The sequence below is a fragment of the Rhea pennata genome, chromosome 2 (genome assembly GCF_028389875.1).
Source record: "Rhea pennata isolate bPtePen1 chromosome 2, bPtePen1.pri, whole genome shotgun sequence".
Classification (NCBI taxonomy): Eukaryota; Metazoa; Chordata; class Aves; order Rheiformes; family Rheidae; genus Rhea; species Rhea pennata.
Genome location: NC_084664.1, coordinates 61,361,380 through 61,383,513, shown reverse-complemented (window position 1 = coordinate 61,383,513; position 22,134 = coordinate 61,361,380). Strand labels below are relative to the sequence as shown.

The window sequence follows — 22,134 nt, the reverse complement described above, 5'->3', positions numbered from 1 at the left end:
CTGATTGCCAAGTAATATATATATTTTTTTTTTTTTGTAAGGAAAATAGTATTAAAGTATATAACAAAAAGCAATGACAAGCTACACATTAACAATTGGTTCTCTTAACGTCTTCTCAGGGATATGACTCTCCCTTCTTTAATTCCACAGAATTCTTAACCATGCCTTAGGGACCCTCTGATTTAAAACCAGCAAAACAATCTCAATTAAACTGTGACTATTAAAGAAAGAAGAGAAAAGAAAATGAGAAGAAAGTGAAAACAATGAACACAGATTACTTTTGTTTGTTCAACAACGAGACCCGCACATGACTCAAGAGCAGCTCTCCGTGACAAGTGGTGTATGATGTGATGGTTAGTGAGGCTAAGCAGTTATTAGGGTACTAAGACTGGCACTGCCTCATTACCCAGGGACTCAGCAATGCTCTCATTCCTCAGCCAAAGCAAGGGGACCCTGAGGAGCTATTATTCTCTCTTGCTTGTGGACTACACCAAAAATGCTGCATTCCTTATGCTCTCTGGGATATTCAGTATTCATCCTGTAGTTTTCAGTTACTTGAAGACTCTACTAAGCTGACAAGGTCAGGAAGTTTGGCTAACCCGGTAAAATCTTAAATCACTTTGGCTTTTAGACAGATAAGTTATTAGTGTCACACATTGCAACAGCGTATCAATATTCCAATTAAATTGTAGGGGGAAAAATAATCAGTTATTGAGCAGTGCTTTGTCAAACTTTTGCTCAGCTCTTGATCTGAATCCCTAAGTGATGTCTTTGTGCTGCAGGAGCAGTGGGCTCCTGCGCTGGAGGTTTGCTTGCTCCTGTTGCTGCTTGCTTCCTTGCAGAAGATCACAGGAACAGACCGAGTATTATTAAAGGCAGCAGCAGCAGGAGAGCGATTTCAAATCTTTGCACCTGATGGTTCTATCAGAGATGCAAGACACTTTTGTTACTGGTTGTCTATTTTCAAGCAACAACCACAGTTATCCTTGCAGTGACTTAAAACACTTTTGAACGGTTCCAGTAACACCTTCTGCCCATGAATAACAGCAGCTTGCGAACACAGATGCAGTTGGGTTATTATTGCTGTTCTTGCAGCAGTCAGAGCAGGGCTAAAGCCCAGTTTTTACTCTAAAATTGCGAGGCTCTTTTCTGAAACACCCTACCAGTTTTACTCACACTTAGCAAAGTAAGCCTAAAATTACTTGCTATTTTGTATAACAATATTTTAGCATTATTAAAAAATATTGATTCCTAGTACCTCCAATACTCCCCAATGTAAACATTGCCTTTTTTAAAAAAACAAATTTTCGATAGTCACCTTTCTACATTTAATATGAAAACGAGCTTATTTCTGACAGAAAGCTATCCAGTTTTTTGATTAGTAGTATTTTATACTTAAGTGATTTTAGTTACCAATGTTACTCAGTGATCTTACAATAAATTATTATAAAATATCTTGAAATACATATAATGATAAATTAATGATAATTTTCAAGCTTGTGTCATTTCAAAAATAATTAAAAGTCTACTATAAAACATTTCCTACAAATGCTAGGACCTGCTTCTTTCTCTCTGACCCTAGAACATTTCCTCCTTCTTAATGAAACTCATCTAGCTTTCTGAAAAGATATTTTCAAAAAAACTTGAAAAAACAGTTCCTACAATTAAAATGTATAGTAACTTCCTCTGCAATGACTGATGAGTAGTTACTTCTACATACTCATCACACAGACAGAACGCATAACCTCTAATACGCACATAAGTTTAGCACAAGCCAGTAAGCCGCACAGAATACCACAAAAAAAGCAGACAAGGTAGATATCTATTTCTCTTAGTGTGTAAAGGCAGATTTGTAAGTACTGAAGAGAAATGTTCTCTTATGACTCTTAATGACTATTAGTTCACCTCCTAAATCTAAAGAAAATTTCCCAAGAGTTTTTTTTTGTTTTTTTTAAGTTACCTGGAGATTTGATATGCAGCCCCCAACTCCAATAGCTATTATTTTCCAACTGTTTCTGATGCTAACTTTCTGAATACGAACAAGACAGCATTGCAATAAGCAACTCAAGGGAAATAAAGCAGCATTATCAATAGCTATTCCTTGCATCTTTGTCAAAAACAAGGATTTGAGTTTGTTCAGCACAGGCACACAAGTTTCATAGCATTTGCTAAAACTCTTTGACTCTCTGGAGAATTTCAGTACCAGCAAGCCCTGAGTCATCCTTCCAGGACCGATTACACTCCTGGTTTTCTCCCACTTCCCTGCAATCCTTGTAGTCACGAATAAGCAGCACCTGCCCCGGTGACTCAGCAGCCCTTCTGCAGCTCTGGAGAAAACTGCTCCACCAGCTAAAACCGAACGTGGAAGCCCTGTTGCTTAGCTTCGGAGGCTCAAGCTGCCTCTCAGCTGCACGCATTGGTCAAGTAGCTCTTTTCTGTGGCACTCAATGGGGCTTTTGGGATGAGAAATCCTGCCACGTTCCACAGGAGACTTCAGAGCACGTAGGTGGTAAATATTCGCCTTCAGCAGCATTCATTCATGTGCTTTATTCACAAGAATAGTCCTGCGGGCTCCAAGGGAACCGGCTGTATAAATAGATGCTCAGCAAAATAAAGAAGTGTTGTATGCCCTGCTCTTTAATTCTACTTAGGTCATTATTTAATTAGAGTACAGATTATTATAAGAAAGATATTTTAATGGAACATACTGTTTCAGAAAGGAATCTGGTAGGAGTAGTATAAAGTTACTTCCTCAAAGATCTACCATTAGGGAAAATCATTGATAATTTTATCTATAAAACTTACTACACTGATCAAGCAAAATGTTCTCAAAAATTAAAGAGGACTGTTAAAACTTAAAAAAAAAAAAAAAAAAAAAAAAAACCCTAAAAAGAGAGAGAGAGATTTTGTTTTCCTAAAACAAATGTTGAAGAAAACTAGTTCACTGTGAAACCTATGAGCTTAAAAAGCCTGGGAGGAAGGGGGAAGAGGGAAATAAAAAAGCCTGTTCATAGGCTTTATGATCAAAGACTTTTAAAATATTGGCATAGGTAAGCTAAATTCAGAGTTGTTTTTGGCAGTTCTCATGCTTTCTAGGATACAGGACAAAACAGAAATACTCACATGTAAATAACTGTAGACCCTACTCTGGCCTCAGACTGGGTGACAGCTACCTGTAAACAGTCACGAGGAATCTTTTTCATTGGTGACTTTGAATCAGGGGTTGCTTTGCCTGAAATTGGTATAGTATTATACTAATTTGTTACATGGCAGTCAGCTCTACTTATCATTTATAAAAATTAGGTCAAATCAAATTCCTGTACTGGAGACTCAGGCAATCTGTAGCAGTTCAATATTTACTTTCCATTTAGGTTTGAATGCAATTTGATTTACAGAGTAGTGTGAGAAGTTGTCTGTTTAAATATCAAATCAGCCATACCCTTTGCCATGCATATGTTCAAACAGTTCCATTAGTATCTGACAGAGTGGCAAAAGTCTACTTCAAGACAGACCAACAATGAAATCTGTTGATGGTTCCATACATTTGAGCTGAAACATAACTTTAAATTATTGAGTTTAGTTAGAGCTTCATGGAGAGATTCCAGTCAGGACTTGTATATTTTTGTGGTAGCCAATGTACATATACATGTATATTTATGTATGTATGTATGAACGCATGCATGCATTCAGGTATATAATCTGAGAAGTTCTCAGCCCTACAAAGTCAGACAAGGCCTAAGAAAATGAAATATGAATCCTACTTTACTTACCCTAACTTAGGAAAGAACTTTCCCTCCCATATTACAACCCACAGAAAGTAAGTGAGCACATTCCTGAGCATCGCAGGAGAGGGGGCATGTTGGGGATTCTCCACATATAAGCTGACATATAGTCCTCACATGCTTCATTGTTAGCTTGGCTGGGATTGTACCAGTAAAGGTAGAATTTATGCTGTTCTGAAATGACTCCTGAACTGCACACGGACTATTTCTTTCTCATGCAGAACAGAAATTATTTTAGTCCATGGTTATTTTTCTTTCCTGATGCTTGAATCTTGCTTCTTTGCTTGGTTCACACTATAACAATTTTGGATGCATAACTACTTGTTCTGTATATTGCATTTGCCTTATATTGTTTGTTTCCATTTAACATATGCAAACTTATTTTCCTGCTGTTCAGCAATCCTTTCAAAAACTTTATAAGGCAACAGACACAAAAAAGCCTCCTTTCCTCTTTGAATGACACAAAAGTCACATCTTTGAGGTCAAGATTTACCCAATTGGCAATACTGAGCTATTCTACAGAAAATGTAGAAAAAGAAGCAGCAAAGCTGGAGAGAAGAGTGAAGAATATTTGGTAAAGGACAAATTTTCATAAACCAATGAAAATCACATTGGACCTCCTTTTTGGAAAGGTTATGTGTTTCCTGTTTCTAGTCATTATCCTTTAAACGTATCAGTCTACACTGGAGATAATCAAACTTACCTGAGAAAGTTTACTTGTTCCCTGCTGCACATGTACAAATACATTCACGGGGCTAGCACAAATAACAACCTTTTCTTGTAGCATTATTTTGCTTCTAGATGTAAGGTGAATTTGGGCCTATTTATCCTTCTCTTTTGATACGAAATTGATGCTGAACGCAGAGCTCCCATGCTCACAAATTTTACAGTAATGGATTAGGAAAAAAGGCAGTGGGGTGGAAAGGCAGGGTTTTTTATACATATATTTCATTTCCTCTGCAAATATTGCAAAAATCATGATCAAATCATGAATAAGCTGTAATAGGAGAAACCTAGTGACAGAAAGGCAAGGAACATAAAAAAAAACCCAAACAATAAAAGTGATCAATAAAGGTGACGTTGATTTAAATACAATTCTAATATTTGGAGCAATGAATTTAAAAATAAGAAGTTAAAAGGAAAAAAAAGAGAAAGAATAAGAAAAGGGGTATCTGAAGTAACCAAACAATACTTCAGATTAGTGTGGATTGTTAGTACACAATGAACGTGTACATTGGTCTTCCCTAACAAACAAGTCTCATAAACCTAAGTAATAGAAAGTTAGATTAAAAGAAAAAGTGAATCAAGCTTTTTGGGTGTTAAAGCTCGCCTTACCTTTGGTTTGAGGAAGACTCTGAGTTGGCAGTGCTTTAAATATTTATCTCCCAAGAGAATTACGACACTTAAGCAAGTAATGTTCATAGCTCACCATTTGTAAAATTATTTAACAGCAGCAGCTGGCAAATTGCTACTATTTATTCAATGACTTAAGCCAGATTTTCATGCTAACTCCAAGAAGATTGTAAAACTTCTCATTCAACTTCAAAACTTCTTAGTTTCATTTCCTTTGCTAGACATGATCATTTTGGAAAAAAGATTTTACCCTCCAATCTACAGAACTTAACAGAGGCCCCTCCAAGTTTCTGTGATGACACTGTAGTTCTGTGCACTACAGAGAGGTACAGTCACACAGTGAAGCATTCAGAAGGACTCAGTGCTCATTTATGGGCCCTATCGATTGATGCCCACAGATCAGCCTCAAAGAACAGCTCAACCAGAGCTGTTGCCACAGTAGATCTGAAATATAAACGAGAGTAAACACTGTGTCCTGTCAAAGCCTGCCATACAGTGAAGTTATTAATAACTTTACCTGCATGGCCTACCATGACACTGCAAACATTCTTCTTAGAGAGCCAGCATGACTCCTAGTTTCTTAGCTCTTTTCAAGAGCTAGCCCTCAAGAACAAGCTTGAGGAAAGGAAAAAGAAGCACTTTATTTTTTCTCTCTAAGTGTTGGAAAAGGATCAAATACTCTGTACAGTGAGGTCAACAGAGAAAATGCAGCTATAGGAGAGCAGAAATACTTTCTCACAATTTTGGGTGATCAGGAAAGTACTCCGTTGCTATACAGTCCAATTTGTCAAGGAACAGGGAAGGCAAGAGACGGACTGTTGTGCGTAATGAAGACTCTAGATTTCTAGAGAATTCATTATAAACTGTAATATTGATTTAATAAAGGTAATCAGTTAACAATGTTTCCATAAGCAAGCTAAAAAAAATTAAAAGTACATCAGAAAAAAAGTTAAAAGAAATGAAGAACTCTGAAAATTGATGGCTAAAAGCTGCAAAATGTGACAAGCTATGACAGTTTTCTCTATTCTGTATCATGCCTTTAAGTCTCTATTCTCTAACATGCATCCCTCATAACCTCAGTTGAAGGTAGTGCGCAGGAGAGCTCATTAAGCTGATTTGAGGGACACTTGCAGTGTAATGTACAATGTCTCATACTCTGTATGTTGGGACACACTGTACCGTCATGGCTGTTGGGTTTGTATCATTGTAATACTTTCCAAGGCCTCGCATTCACTTCCAGGAATCATACATCCATTTTATTCTTCTGAGAATGCTTCTAGAAATCTTTCCCTTTCCCAGCTCCATGAAGATATGTATTTTACCTTCTTTTTTTCCACACAGAGACTTGGAAAGTTTGTCTTTTGGTAACACATCCAGAGGCATAACTGTATATTTTATTATCCTTTGCTGTCTACAGGGTACCTTCTCATAGTCCTGGAGCAACAATATCTTTTCCTAGTCCATGATTCCCTTCCTATAGGTATATGTATTTCCACTTTAATCTATCTTCCTGTGTTTTTCAGGGAGAAGGTAAAGAAAATAGCTGTGTTAATAAATTATTTTTCATATGCAAAAGTGAGTGATTAGAGATTTTCTGTTTTTTGAGGTGGATATTTAGAAGCCTGAAACAGATGGCTTTTTGTTGTTGTTTTTTTTTTTTTTTTTTTTTTTTTTTTTTTTTTTTGCCTTGGTCTTTTTATTTTCTTCTTAATAGGCAAAGAGTGGAAAAATCATGCAGTTTACTAATTGCATGCCTACTCCTCCAGTCTGTCCTTTCTGGAAGATGATGTTCTGACATTTCCAGATGTTTTGGGGAAGAAAAACAAAGAGTTGCAATAACAAAAAGGTAAGAGTGCAGCAAAATTTCCATTTCCTACTGTATAGTTTTGGGATTAGAAGCTCCAGAAATTCAGAGCTAAAGAGAGTTTTTTGTTTGTTTTAATACTGCTGTTTTATGGAATGTTTGGTATAACCAGGTCAAGTCTTGAGAATATGGGGATGTTCTCTTAGCTCTGTCCAGCATGGCACTGAGCTGCCATTACTCAGGATGTTCCATCTCCCAAAATAGGTAGGGAATATATCTTACTAATTGGTCTTGACCTCAGCAATTAAGAGCTGCCAAAGACCATAGCCATGTGTGCTAACTATGTGGCATCAGCTCCACAATGTTGTACACTTACAGCTAATTAAGAATATGAGTGTTAAAGAGTAAGAGTTCTGTATATGTAGTGATGATGACTAATACTATGTAAGATTTAACCATTAGCAAAAAATGTGTTGTTAACGAATTAATTCAATAATGTTTAGTTTTACCATGTAAAGTGGCCCAATTTATCAATCTTCTAAACAACACTCATCAGAGTGATCTCTAATGCCCTAGCTGACACAGACGTATTCAGTTTCAATGGCTCAGTCTCCAGCAAGCAGTCCTTGCAAATATGAGTGAACAACTCAGTGGGAGGTAGCCTGAACCACAAAAGAAGGAGCTTCCCGGTGAGTGAGGGAGACAAGGAGGTAGATGCTCTAGGAGTTTACTCCCTCTTCACCATACAAGCACACAGTGCAAGTCACATGAGATGGCAGCTCTGTGGCATTACCCAAACCTCCTTAAATCTGTTTCATATGTGGAGGCAAGGCATTAACAAAATAATAATAATAATAATAATAATAACTAGACAGTGTGATAAAAGAACTCTGAGTAAACAAGGCCTGTGAGTAATTTGTTTGGAGGGATAGAAGAAGAGCAAATGAGGGGAACATATTCCACTTTAACAATTACCAGTATGCATGAGGCCACTTGCTGAATGGTCTGTCACTGAACAAGAGCAAGAGGTAGAACTGGGCCTCAATCAATAACCTCTGAGGAGGAATGCCTATATGATGGGGACTGATATATAGTTTCCTAAGTTTACACCATGCCTTCTTTCTACACATCCACATATCCATGCCATTACTCTACAAAACAAAGTACTAACAGTAATTTGTCTTATTTTCAGGAAAGTATAAATGTGTTGTTAGTATGCAACACAAATATTCCTATTCACCAAGAATATAATACAGAATACAAAGAATGATCACCCATTTGAAAAAGGTTTCCTGCCTCTCAGCATTACTATTCTAAGCCATTTATTGGTTCAATATTGCCTTCTGAGAAGACTATCCAGTCTCCTTAGTGGGCCCATTCTCCCCCTGCACGTGAAAAACAAATCTTTACCATACTGCTTGTTTTTTATGCTCTAAGCTCTGATTGCAACTGTATGTCACTCTATTTGTACTAAACATTCTATTTTAAATTATTTCATAAGCTACATCAATCCTACCTAACGTTGTCATGTCTTTGAATGTAAATCTTGTGGAAAATCCTTTCAGGAGGCTTCAGGAAATCTTCCTTCATTTCCATTGCAACATTCCTGGGCAAAAGACTCATCAAGAGACGTTCCTAAAAGAAAACGTAAACAACATTAGTTTTGTGGTGTAGTATCTTCCCCTCTATTCAACAGTCTTGAACTAGCTTTGAAACTAGACAAACTTTTCCTAATCTAGCTTGCTTTCTGAGAACTTCAGCTCCATTTTTAATTCCTCTGCACAAAAAAAAAAAAAAAAAAAAAAAACCTACACCAGAAAAAACAATGTAGAAAGGGAAGAGCCAGCTTCAAGAGCAGATAATTGTCCATAATTATAATTAACATCGCAATGCTAATAATAACAGTGACTTTATCATTAGTACCATTTATCTATCTGTGAAAGAATTTCCAGGATCACTTGCTATCCTTTTGTGTGTACTACTTGGGAATCTAATGAAAGTGCTACATTACAGGGACTATGACAGCTGGTTACTAAGCAGTAAGAATGGATGATAGATTTAGCCACACAGTCTGAATCAGCAGAATAGTAATAAAGTTACAGTTTTAATAGTGTCTTCTTATCCAGCATGGAAACGCCTGTTTGAGCAAGCTCAGTATCAGAATGCCTCAGCCTAAACCTCTGGTTAAAACCATCTTTGCTTGCTATATCTGCAGAGAGATTCTAGCAAGTGTCACTGACCTTCTTAGTATCAAAGATCCCTAACATTTTGAACCTGGTTGGTATCAGCTATAAAGGCTTATACAGTTATTCCACATATCCTGGCACATTCACAGGCTCTCTAAGTGTACTAAGTATGTACTTACATACCTATTAACACACTGTTCTCGTGCAGAAAACACTTGCCATTTAAAATGCACGATGACTATTTTTGTTCTGCGTGGAATTCCCAGCTTATCAGTCAGGTTTGCTAGTTTCAGCCACTGCAGCAGACCGAAGGAATTCATGTTACCACGTCTGACCTGGTGCCATAGTAACAGCAGTGATGAGACATCACACAAGTACAGATCTCGGCCAGGCTGCATCCTCCTTTTATTTGAATTGCATTAAATAAACAAGGAGCACCAACTAACACCGAGAAGAGGGCATTTGCATGGACAGGTTCTCCGAGTTGCTCACATGCACACATTCATCAGCCACAAACTCACAAGAGTAAAATCAGGTTCCTGATTTTACAGTTCTGGTTTACACAGTTGCTTCTGAAAGATGACACATTGAATATTTACCTCACAGATGGATACATTAAACTTTGCAGAACTGTTTCTGTCCTTATTTTACACTAAAGTGCCTTAACATGCCTGGGGCAGTACCTTTGGACTTGAAGTTAAAGGTCATTCACCTTGATCAAACCTATTTCCTACTGTTTCCACATATGTACAAAGATTGCTGAAAAGAATATGATCGAATTAAATATTTGTGAGCAGTTTATACATAAATTCATTTCAAGAAATTTTGTCTCCAGTGGAACTTATGAAGGTCTGTCTTCCACATACTTGTTATCTTGCAGTTGATTAACTGTTTTAACTCAGTTATATCTGTAAAATGAGCCTACCCCTTTATTAGACAACAAAGCATCCATGCAAGAGAGAAGTCTCGCCTGAGGATTAAATTCTCTAGTGCTTGAGATGGTATAAACTCCAGATGATACTAGAATTTCAGAAGTATTATCCTAGATGTCAATTTTCTGATGTCTGATAAGGACTAAATGCTTGCTACAGCTTCTATCAGTGAGGGTATTAAGGAAGATCTTTGCCCTTCTGCTGGAATGAACAAGTCAATGCCAACGTTGTTTTGGGGAAAGAGCATGGTCTCAGCTTCTTTTTTCCTAGAAAGCCAGACTATAACGAACAGACAAATAATCAAACAAAAATCGTATGGACAGGTTCTTACAGAGAACTGCACTGACTGATCAGCGCTTCTTTGGCCTGTGCACACGATTACAGTAAATGGGGTGAATAGAAGACTCACAGCTAACACCTGCAGTGCACAGCCACAACAACCACCCTTGCTCTGAAAGTAGCGTCGGAGAGCTGCTTCGTCTCAGAGCTTCGAAACTTGCAGCTTTTTGCTGCCAGATGCGTTCAGGCAGTCTACTAATTCCTAGGCACATTTAGTATGACTATCACAAGATGTGGAGGCAGCTTATGAAAATCCTATTTCAAATTGTGGTGGTTCTTTTTTCATATTATAAAGTGGTTAAAAAAATTAGAGATGAAAAAGAAAGTGATGGATTAGTGAGGAAGAACTGGACAGTCTTTACTAAGAGGGCTGTTGGTCTAAACTCATCAACTGAGTGAAAACCTAATTAGGACTTTATCAAAGGCTCATCACGACTGATCTCTCAGGCAAGCAGGGAAGCAGCACTGTGGTTGTAAAGAATTATCACTGGAAGAGAGACTGGCAAATACAAGAAACAATCTCACGGTGGAAATTATTGAAGTAGTGAAAAAAAGAATGAAAGACAGCATCTAGCTCTCTTAAGAAAAGATAAGAAAAACCTTTTTTATTTCAGCAAAATCTCATCTGTCAAGCAAAGTGGCATTGTCTTCCAGGTCACCCTAAGAAACGATGAAGGACTTAGAGATTTGGAGTTGTAAGAATGAAATCATATATGCCAAATACAATTCGGGGAAGGTTTGGGAAAGGGCTCTGTTTGAATCTCTATTCAGTATTGTCTGTTACCCCCTCCCCCTTTGCTTCTGCGAGGCTAATCCACTTCAAAAAATAACCTGAAAACCAGACCAAAAGGAAAACTAGATGTGCACAGCTGCATAGAGCACTGAATGGAACAAGAGACAGCACAGCAGCAAGACTGGTCGCATTTGGGATGACATTCATGCTCGAGTGGCTCCTGCCTCTGACAGTGATGGGTGATGACAGAAAAAATTGAAAAAGTGAGACAGATAGGGAGCACTAATCAATTAGCAACAACTTTGGCTAGAATAAAAAAATATTCATGCTGCAGGCCTTCTTTTCAGTGATAAATGAACTTGTCTTGGGGTAGCCTCAACACATGGCACATCCCTGTTTTGAATCTAAAACAAAGAAGCTAGTAGAAAGATACAAATTGCTTCATGTTTTCACCTTTCTCTCTGATCTACAATGTTGATTAAACTTATTAAAGCTAGTTTCTACCTGGAGAATGAAACCTTGGCCCTACGATCAATTTCTGCTATTCCGGGAATTTGTACTCCCTTGTTCTGCATTAAATTTCCACTCGGCACTAACATGATCTGAAGTGAAATCATACACTGAAAAAAAAAATCTTTTCAGGGATCATTATTGCCTGCTGAGAATTTTGCATTCCCCGCACAAATCTCATTTAGGAAAGGAAATGACAGATGAGGACCTATATCGCCTTCATTCAAAGTGCCCCCCCCCACCAAACTTGTATTTTAAATTGCCAGTGCAGCCTGGGATCTGGAATGCCAAACAGGGCTGTATCTGCCAACTGCCTTAGCCCCATTAATGAAGATTTCTCCACCATTAATGAAGACTTAGTTAATTCTTACGAGAACACTCAACTTAGAAAACCATCCATATTTCAGTCTCCCACAGCAATGAAGCATTTTTAGAGACAAGAAAAGGAACAAACACGCACATTTGATTCTGCATCAAGCCCAAATGTGTATATTAAGCCAGCAAGAAACTGCCCAGCTATACAATTATGCACGACAAACAGAAAATATGTAAATGGAAAGTAATTCAAATAAATATTTCTTTTTCTTCCCATAGTTAATGATCAAAAAGGCTGTAAATTACTTTTTTTTTTTGAACGTTCTCAACCCTAATTGCAAATACAAAACTTTTGTACTGCAATTCTCACTTCATGCTGGACTTAAGGAAAAGTGTCTTCAATAACTGGCCCTGCAGTTATTCATTCAAGACTTAGCTAGACAAAGCCACAGTTGACCTGATCTTGTGTTCTCCCTTTTTCCCAGTCACAGTCCTGCTCTGCCTACATGTTCCTAATACATTTCTTGTTCCTCGCTTCAGATGAGGAACAACTCCATTTTGAGCACCACTGCCATGAAAGTTCTAATTTTACTGCTTTCTCCAACTGCTTTCTCAAAGTTCTTTGAAAGTTTCCACCCTGATTTATAATCATTTTATTCATCTCCCCAAACAATACCATTCAGCCTAGTACCACATTCTATTACTATTGTATGAAGTGATTTATTTCAACATCTATTTGGACTATGACTGTGGCACATTTTGAAATCCTTTTAACAAGCTGTAAATCATATCTCCTTATCAGAAGAGAAGCCTTAAATGCAGTAAGATGTCTTAATGCTCCTAGACAGCATTCTTTCCTCTCTTCCCCATTGCCTGCTGTGTAGCTGGATGGTCCCTTACAACCTTCTACCCACGAACTGGCTGCACTTGCTATGCTTCTGCACGCTGTTTTATATTGCCTGTAGATTACCACAGGCGAAAAAATAGCAAACAAAATGGAAGTCCTATGTATAGACAGTGTAGATTATTTTATCAAGGAAACAGTTTCCATTGTTTCTGAGACACAGGAGAGAAATAACCAGATGAACATTAGCACTGCTTCGAAACTGAGAAATTTCACATTTCTCCGGATCTTCGGAATGCTAGTGCTTACTAGATCTTTGTCCTCTCATGCTGGTGCTGTATATGTACCTAGTAGAATTTCTACAGTATAGTCTGGAATTGCCAAAGAGCAATGAGGAAATTTTTCACTCCCTTATGCACCTCTCCATCTAATACGAACGGGCCAGTGAGAGGCAACTCAGTCTTTCAATCAGCCTCATCCTGGTTCTCCTGAACCGCCCCTACGACTAGCTCGCAAAGTAGAGCTCTGGCTGCTGATGCTGCCAACCTCACCCACTCGAGAGCCAGCGTAGCTATGCCTGGCTCAGCAGACAAGAGTCTCTCCTCAAGAAACTTGCTTAAATGAGACCTAGAGAGGCCCAAACTTGTGCTGGGGAAGACAGTAACTCTGGATGGCACCCCAGATCCCAGTCCTTCCTTACCCTCCCTGGCCCCTCAGGAATAGTCATCTGCATTTTCATAGGGGCTTAAAAAAAAAAAAACCCACTAAACACACAACCCCCCCCCCAAAAAAAAAAAAAAAAAAAAAAAAAACTAATAGAAGCAGGCTTGGCATCTTTGTTTTCTTCGTGATAAAATACGAGTATGTTTATTGCAGTTACTCTCCATCTATAGTGACAATTAGGAAAAGGAGCCCACAGACAAGAAAGGACCACTTTGACCATCTACTCTGTTAGGACTTTACAATACAGAACATGAAACCGACCCAACAATTGTGCAGAACTTCTTTCATTATTGCTATACTACAGTGTAAAGGGCCACCACACTTAGATATACTTTTTTCTGGGGAAGACAAGCATCAGACATGCACATAAAATTAATAAGACTGTGTCAAAGTCAACTCTTCTATGAGGTTCTACTAAGCAGTCAGTAGAGACTCCAAAGTACATCCTAAATATTATCACTTGCTACCTAATTATACCTTTATAAGTTCACTCTTCCATATTTTTAAAAGCTACTGCTTAGTAGTTTAATGATATGTCATCCTTATATTACACTGCACAGATATTTAAATTCCATGGAAGGAAAATAATAAAACGAGAGAGAAAAGAATAAAGGAGCCTACTGCAATGCCCTGAAGAACCACTTTGTCTAAAATTACTGGGATTCATTTATACTTCCTGTAAGTTGGCAAGCAAAGACAGCAGACTTTATTCATGCATTATTTTAAATTAAACTGCACTACAGAAAATGAAATACTGCCCTGTCTTCCAAGTATAAGAAGCATTAAAAATATATATATATATATGATTAAAGATGGTGATGCTTTTCTTAGAAAGCCACAAGATGGCAGTATTTCAGAACATTCTTGAGATTTCTTGAAAAGTTTTTATCAGTAAGTCTTTGTTACAATCACAATCATAAAAGACCACCCATAAAGTTGCATTCTAACAATGCAGGTTCTGAATACTGAGATGAGGGCTAACAGCCTACTCTTATGGTAGGTGGTATCTCATGGATAAAATGTAAGATGGATTCACCATGAGTAGACCAGTGCCAGACAAAACTGGTTTCATTCTATGCTTAGTTTTTTTTTTTTTTTTTTCTTCTTCTTCTTCTTTTTTTTTTTTTAAACCCCTTTAAAACAAAGGAAATACAGAATAGGTCATTGGTATAATGTTTGATAACACACTGACATATTTCCACATGGAAAATTACTATAATTGAGAAAGTAGGGATTAGGAATTAGGGGAGATATAAGTCTTGCCTAAAACAGACAGAACAACGGATAGCATCAAGGACAGAAACACTGGGCTGGAGAGTGGGCATAGGAAGAGCGTAAAATTGCTCAAAGGCACAAAGTACAGAGCAGAGCATACAAGATGTGCAATAAGGATGAGAGAAATTCAAGAGTACAATGTGCATTTTAGATGTCGTCTAAAAACAGCTGTGATAAAGAGGTGTAGAAACCTCTGAAGGTGAAAAAGTCCCACAAACCAGCTGAGCACTGAATGGCTATGAAATATTTATGTGATGTTACCCTAAAAAGGCAAATGTGTTTCTAGGATGTACTAAGAGAAAGATCACTAGCAAGATAATACTTATTCTTTTGAGATCAGCTCCACAAATCATGTTTGAAGAGCAACAAGAGCAGAGAAAAACTAGGAGGACAAACATGGAAACAAGAAGGCTAAAAAACATAACTTGCTTATCTGATTGTCCTCCGATGTAGTAAATCAGAACCCTCTAGAAATGTATCAGTATGGATTAATCCCCCAAAAGGCCAGCCAACAGTGTTAACACAAGGTATAAACTCACAATGAGTAAGTGACTGCAGCGTCAGCCTACCACTGATCTTTTTACTTTCACCCTATACCCCTAAGCATTCTCCCTGTTTGAAATCTAACTGGCAAGGTTTAATGTACCCATAAAAGGATCACAGAAAACTTAACAGGAAAGGGACGACTCATTCTGGTTAATGGAAATCCTCCTGTTGGAAGCAAAGGCATGGCAGGAGAAGCTAAATTCACAAAACAGAATGGAGACTTTATTTTTAAGGCATCTTTACTTACTTCACTGTAATGCAGGCAAATAGCTGTGCATATTCTCTAGAGCAAATAACTTGCAGTGAAACCCTGCTCATGCTTGGCTGGCACTTGTGTATCTCCACTGCATGGCTAGAGACAACAAAAATATCTATTTCTTGAATCCAAGCTCCCCCCCTACAGTGATATTTTTTCCAAAGCGACACCTTGAAATTAGGTGTGGAATGCTGCATTTCACAGTGTTTCTCTTCTGCTCCATAAAGGCAGAAGCAGATGGAAAAAAAAAAAAGGAAGATAAGGCAGGGGGCTGGGAAGCATTGGCAAAACTCTTTGCATGTCTGCAGGGAACATGGGGAAGGAAAGGAGAGGAAATGGAGGAGGATCTGGCGGCATTTTGGTAGCCTGAGAGGTTCTTTCCTGGCTCAGCTACTAGAGCCTGCTTTGCATTTCACATGAAGAAATGCCCACTGTGACCAAAGAGTGTTTCCCCTCTCTCTTGCAGAAGGGAACTCTGCTTAAACAGATGAAGTTTTCAGAGAGTAAGAAAATCAAAACACTCCACACTCCACTGTGAGAAGTTTCCCACAGATCTGATTCTTATCAGCTCCTCATAGTCAAGCTCAGTGCTCTTGAGGAAGAAGTGATATAAGTTATGAAGTAACACAAGAAGTCTGAACAAAAACTGTTTCTATCAGTCTTGGTCACTCTTCTGTGCAAATGATGTAAAGGTCCAAAAAAAGACATGCTACTAATCATGGAATCAATCATTCAGAGAAGTTCAGTGAGAGTGTGAAGGATATGAACATGGTACATCTCTAAAAGTTTACTAGTAAAGCCAAACAGGGCTCCTGAAATTTACCTTTTATTAAATGCTAGTTTAATAAACTTGTTTCTATCTATTAAGCTTCAGTGGGTGCTTCAAGAGCAGGTTCTTGAGCATACATCAGTAAAGATGAAACGTTTTTGGCACAGAACAGCTGTCAGGTATGCAGTTCTAAAACTTCCTCTGTTGGAAAGGTAAATATTTTGCGTACTCTTTTGCAGAGTCTGGTAGAGCAAGTTTCAGTTAAATGACCCCTGTATATTAGCTTCGACAGTATGTTTGTGTGTTGAGTAGAAACATTAAAAAATAAAAAAACACACATAAGAAACGTTTAAAAAATTCCTTTACAAGAAGGATTTTTTGTTCCAAATGAACAGACACCTTAAAAGCAATCAGAAAGAATACCAGTGATGTGCCAATGTCACGCTCAGAGAGAACAGAGAAGTACAATTTGCAATACCTAGACAGGCACTCAGTCGTGATACACATGAGCTCAAGTACGCTACGGACTGAACCACTGCACGGAACAAAGCATTGCATTACGAATAGGATGTGGACAACAGTTCTGTCACTTAATCTGTTCCTGGTTTTCTCTTGAATATACTAAGAAAACTGCATTACTAGCAGCAATTCCATTGATGTTACTCACTTTCAGGATAAATGGAAGAGTAGACAACATTTACCTAGCTAACCCATGCTATGCTAAGTTTCCTCTCAGTTAAATAATCTCTCTGCTTCCAGTCCATAGCTATGTCTTGATCTGTTCCACCAACATAACACTGAATACCTAGAGCTGGCACTTGTGTGTAACTTAGCAAGCAAGTCACCGAGTTCAATCCCCAGCAAGGCAGACACCTCCTCCTCTTCTGCCCTCACTAACCCTCCAGTCCTCAGCTAGTGTGATTTTTTCCTGGAAGAACACCATAGATGTTACAGCTCAAGATGGTTTTGGGACTGCAGGACCCTCTACTTTTGCAGACATATCTTAATATGTCACCCTACCTCCCCACATTTCTGTACCAGAATCCACAGATGTCCAACAATTCCATGTAAATATACATGCCGGATCTGCTGTGCTCTGGTACCTTGCTGAGAAATGAGGCCAGCATGGGGGAAGGGGGAGAAAGTACACAGCCATCTCCAGCCCTTCTCTTCTCACTCCTGCAGCATAAAGTTTGTGCTGTCGAGGGAGCTGAAACGGGGAAGAGACAGAGGAATACTAAGGACATACCACTGTGCTGGAAGTGTGCCACACAACACTGTTGTGGCACACATTTAGAAAGGCAGTAGCCACATAATATCAGTGCATATCTTTCCCTGTAACAGATTTTTACCAGAAGTGGAACAAATAAGAACTCTGCAGTAAAGTAAAACTTTGATTACTAGTGACAGAAACTCATCTCAGCAGCAGATGTAAGCAGACTAAAGGTTGTAAAAAATATAGAAACCTAATATTCTAAAATTATTGCTTTAGACCTAAGACAGACATATCAGGAGGCAAACACTTAGAATTTCTCTTTTTCAAAAATCACACATAGCCTTAGTATATCAATGTGAAAGCAAAACACAGCAATGTAGCATTCTTTGTCTTTAATATTTGCCCACATTTTGTCTTCTGCAGAGCAAGGAATTGACCTCAATCCATCAGCAGAAAATCTGCTTTACAAAGAGAAAAATCACTAATATGTTAAGGAATCAATAAGTGTATTCACCAAGTTTCATACAGATTTTATTCACGCTTACCTTGTCAGACTGGGAAATTCCTAATCAGATGCATCTGCTGAAAGGAAAGCTAACCTCAAAATGAAAAATCAGCATATATCAAAGAGGTAAGAGGGATGAGAAACCTTGAAAGAATTTAAATTATATGATAGAAACTCCCCACTCTACAATGGTAAATCTAAACAAAAAGATGACCTTAAAATCCATTCTTTCTGTAAGCAAAGGGGATGCTGCTCAATATTTTATTTTTCTTGTTTTTCTTCCCCTCCACAGCAGGTTGACCAAAAGGAACAGGCAAAATGTCTGGAAGTGTGTATGCTAGATCAGGGGAGAGGTACTACCAAGTAGTGTATACTGTCATACATTAGGATGAAAGCAGAGTGCCTTGCTTAATACACCCTTCATAGAGAAAACCTGTTATTAAGCAGTGATATAGCAACTCATAAACCATTTGAGAAACTGCACACTGAGCTAGACCTGTTGATATTACAGAATCATAGAATCAGTAAGGTTGGAAGGGACCTCTGGAGATCATCTAGTCCAAACTCCCCGCTCAGCAGGGTCACCTAGAGCATGGTAGATAGGGTTGCGTCCAGGTGGGCCTTGAAGATCTCCAGAGAAGGAGACTCCACAACCTCTCTGGGCAACCTGGTCCAGTGCTTCGTCACTCTCACGGTGAAGAAATTCCCCCTCACGGTCAGGCAGAACTTCCTGTGCTTCAATTTCTGCCCATTGCCTTTTGTCCTGTCACATGGGACAACTGAAAAGAGTTTGTCCCTGTCCCCTTGACATCCTCCCTTCAGATACTTACACACACTTTGATAAGATCCCCCCTTAGTCTTCTCTTCCCTAGGCTAAACAGGCCCAGCTCTCACAGCCGTTCCTCAGAGGGCAGATGCTCCAGCCCTTTGATCATCTTTGTAGCCCTACGCTGGACTCTGCAGTAGCTCCATGTCTCTCTTCTACTGAGGAGCCCAGAACTGGACACAGCCCTTGAGATGAGGCCTCACCAAGGCTGAGTAGAGGGGCAGGATCACCTCCCTCCACCTGCTGGCAACACTCTTCCTAACACACCCCAAATTCCATTGACCTTCTTGGCCGCAAGGGCACATTGCTGGCTCATGGTCAACTTGTCATCCACTAGCACTCCCAGGTCCTTCTCTGCAGAGCTGCTTTCTCGAAGGTCAGCCCCCAGCTTGTACTGGTGCCTAGGGTTATTTTTCCCTAGGTGCAGGACCCTGCACTTGCCCTTGTTGAACCTCAGGAGGTTCCTCTCTGCCCAGCTCTGCAGCCTGTCCAGGTCTCTCTGAATGGCAGCACAGCCCTCGGGTGTGTCAGCCACTCCTCCCAGCTTGGTATCCTCAGCAAACTTGCTGAGGAGACACTCCATCCCCTCATCCAGGTGATTGATGAAGAGGTTGAACAGGATGGGACCCAGTACTGAGCCCTGGGGGACGCCACTGGCCACATGCCTCCAAATAGACTCCACGCCACTGATGACAACCCTCCAAGCTCTGCCTTTCAGCCAGTCCTCAATCCACCTCACTGTCCACTCATCCAACCCACACTTCCTGAGCTTCTCTAGGAGGATGTTAGGGGAGACAGTGCCAAAAGCCTTCCTGAAGTCAAGGTACACAACGTTCACTGCTCTTTCCTCATCTACCTAGCCAGTCATTCCATCAGAGAAGGCTATCAGATTGGTTAAGCAGGATTTCCCCTTGGTGAATCCATGCTGGCTACTCCTGATCACCTTCTTTTCCTCCATGTGTCTGGAGATGACATGCAGGATGAGCTGTTCCACCACCTTTCCAGGGTTGGAGGTGAGGCTGACCAGCCTATAGTGAGGTCCTCCTTTTTGCCCTTCTTGAAGTCTGGAGTGACACTGGCTTTCTTCCAGTCCTCAGCCCTTATTTGAAACAGCTCTATGGCAGAGCTGCAGCTCTGCAGCAGAACCGCTTGAGTTTGAGGAGTGGCATGTGAAAAGATGTGCTGAGCTTGTGATAAAGCATCAGTTTGCTTTTTAATACTGTTTTAGGAGTGAGCACAATTCTATGGATGACAACATATGTAAGAACTTTCCTAATAATATTTTAAAGTTTCCCATGGTTTCCTGCTGCTGAGGAAAGAACCACAACAGACCTCACTCCTGAGGCTGCATTACTTTACATTGTGGCATCCTACTAAAAGCCATAAAACACTTCATTGATTTTAAAATGTCTACTTGTGTTTCCATACGTGTAGTGTACATATGTATTTAAGGTTTGCTCTAGGCACAGGGAAAATGTAGGCTGTGGTCTGGGGAAAACAGACTCCTGAGGCCAAGAAAGTGGCCTCAGCTCTTGCTGCTTTCCTTGCCTGATCAGAATCAGGCTGTTAATACAGAAGTCAGATGGCAGCTAGTGCTGGCGATGGGTGGCACCTCTCCCAGGGGAAACAGCTGCCATCCCTATCCCTGTCCCCATCCCTTGCACTCCAGCTGCAGCAGGACCAGATAGTTCAGCTCTGTAGGAATCTTCATTTCATCTTGGCATCTCACTTCTGTCTTTCCCCTCCCCAGGACAGAAGCAGTAGCAGCTGAAAAAAAAAATTAAATCTTGCCCATACTTTGAAAAGGCATAAGCTGGTTCTATGTGCATCTTTGTATGAGAGTCCATATAGCACTGCTGTCATGAATATTCATATCAATTTAGAAATTAATTGTAAGAAAGTACATTTCAAGTATCCATCTTGCCATTTAACTTTAGGATCTAATGCACTGTCTAGTATTTTAACATACGATTATTTTGTTTAGCAACTGTTATTCAAGATGTTATCTATTGAAAACTGTATGGTAGTATATTTTTAATCATCTAATGACAGGTTTGTGTGTTCTTTTTTATCTCTCCTCCTCCACTCTAAAGGAAAATAAAGAAGCAAGTAGGAAAAACAAAGTGAAAAATTCACAAAAAGCCATAACAACCCCAGCATATTTAATTGACAGTTCTTTGGAGCAGAACATATTGAAATTTCCCAATACTTCCTTCCAAATTCCTAATAGCCAAAGTATCAACAGGTTTTAGAATGATATAACTAGTATTTTTTAATTTCTCTATTTATATTTGTCTATTCAGCATAAGCCAGCTAAGAATTCATTACAACAAATGAGAGCTTAATGTAGTCACGTAAAGATATGTCTATATATCTATGAGGAAAAACAAACTATGAGGGAAAACAAACAGCAGCAAACACCAATCTAAGACATATCCCTGTTACACTGAGTATCAATGATTACATAGGCTTATCACAGAAAGCAGAGTTAATATGCCAGATTTCCAGGCTTTAAAAAATGTTCAGTTGGCACAGTTCAGACTGTGTGTCAAAAAAATGAAATGTCTGGTAACTGATTTAATTTACATATTTACTAAAATCAGGAAGCTTTCAGGGGATGAATTACAGTCAAGCCCAATTGTTCTAGTAGTGATTTGACCTGCTGTTATGGTTTTGTTAAGGCTTTTATATTTTTCATATAATACCATATGTTATATTTTGCAAATTAAAGGAATGTGCATAGAGAAACATAATTACAATGCAATTAAAATATATGTGCTTTGCATGAATTACAACTGTAGGTTATTTCGTGTGTATTATTGAGTCCCTTTGCACTTTGAAGTTTCAACTCCAGTTGCAAGGAATTTCCCTCTTAAAAAGGTGCATTCAGCAGAGATGTTTATCTGCCTAAATCCAAGTGCAATGGGGCTGTGAAATTATAATACATTTATCTGGTTGCCATATGCTGCACTGCAAGGGGTACTGAGAAGCTCCTACGGATAGAAACGTGCCCCTTTGCAAAAGGCATAGAATTTGCCCCTTTGCCTGAGAAAGGTGGGAAATGGGCCAGAAGTAGCATGTAACAAGAGAGAGAGTCTGCCTCAGCTCCTTGTAAGGATCTGAGCAGCCAGAAGCAGCAAGTGATGTGGAGAGCAGCACAAGTTCCCACCTCTGCTGCTGCTGCTGCTACTACTATTTGGCTAAGGGGCATTGCCGGCCA

At 39.2% G+C, this 22,134-nt stretch overlaps 1 protein-coding gene across 1 annotated transcript in view; it reads right to left on the bottom strand.

Annotated features, from left to right (window-relative positions):
- Window positions 1–22,134, bottom strand: part of ADCY1 (adenylate cyclase 1) — a 155,000-nt gene that overhangs the window by 80,871 nt on the left and 51,995 nt on the right. Inside the window, exon 3 of the mRNA XM_062567932.1 lies at window positions 8,456–8,574. Coding sequence (XP_062423916.1) covers window positions 8,456–8,574 — 119 coding nt within the window. The remainder of the gene's footprint in view (window positions 1–8,455; window positions 8,575–22,134) is intronic.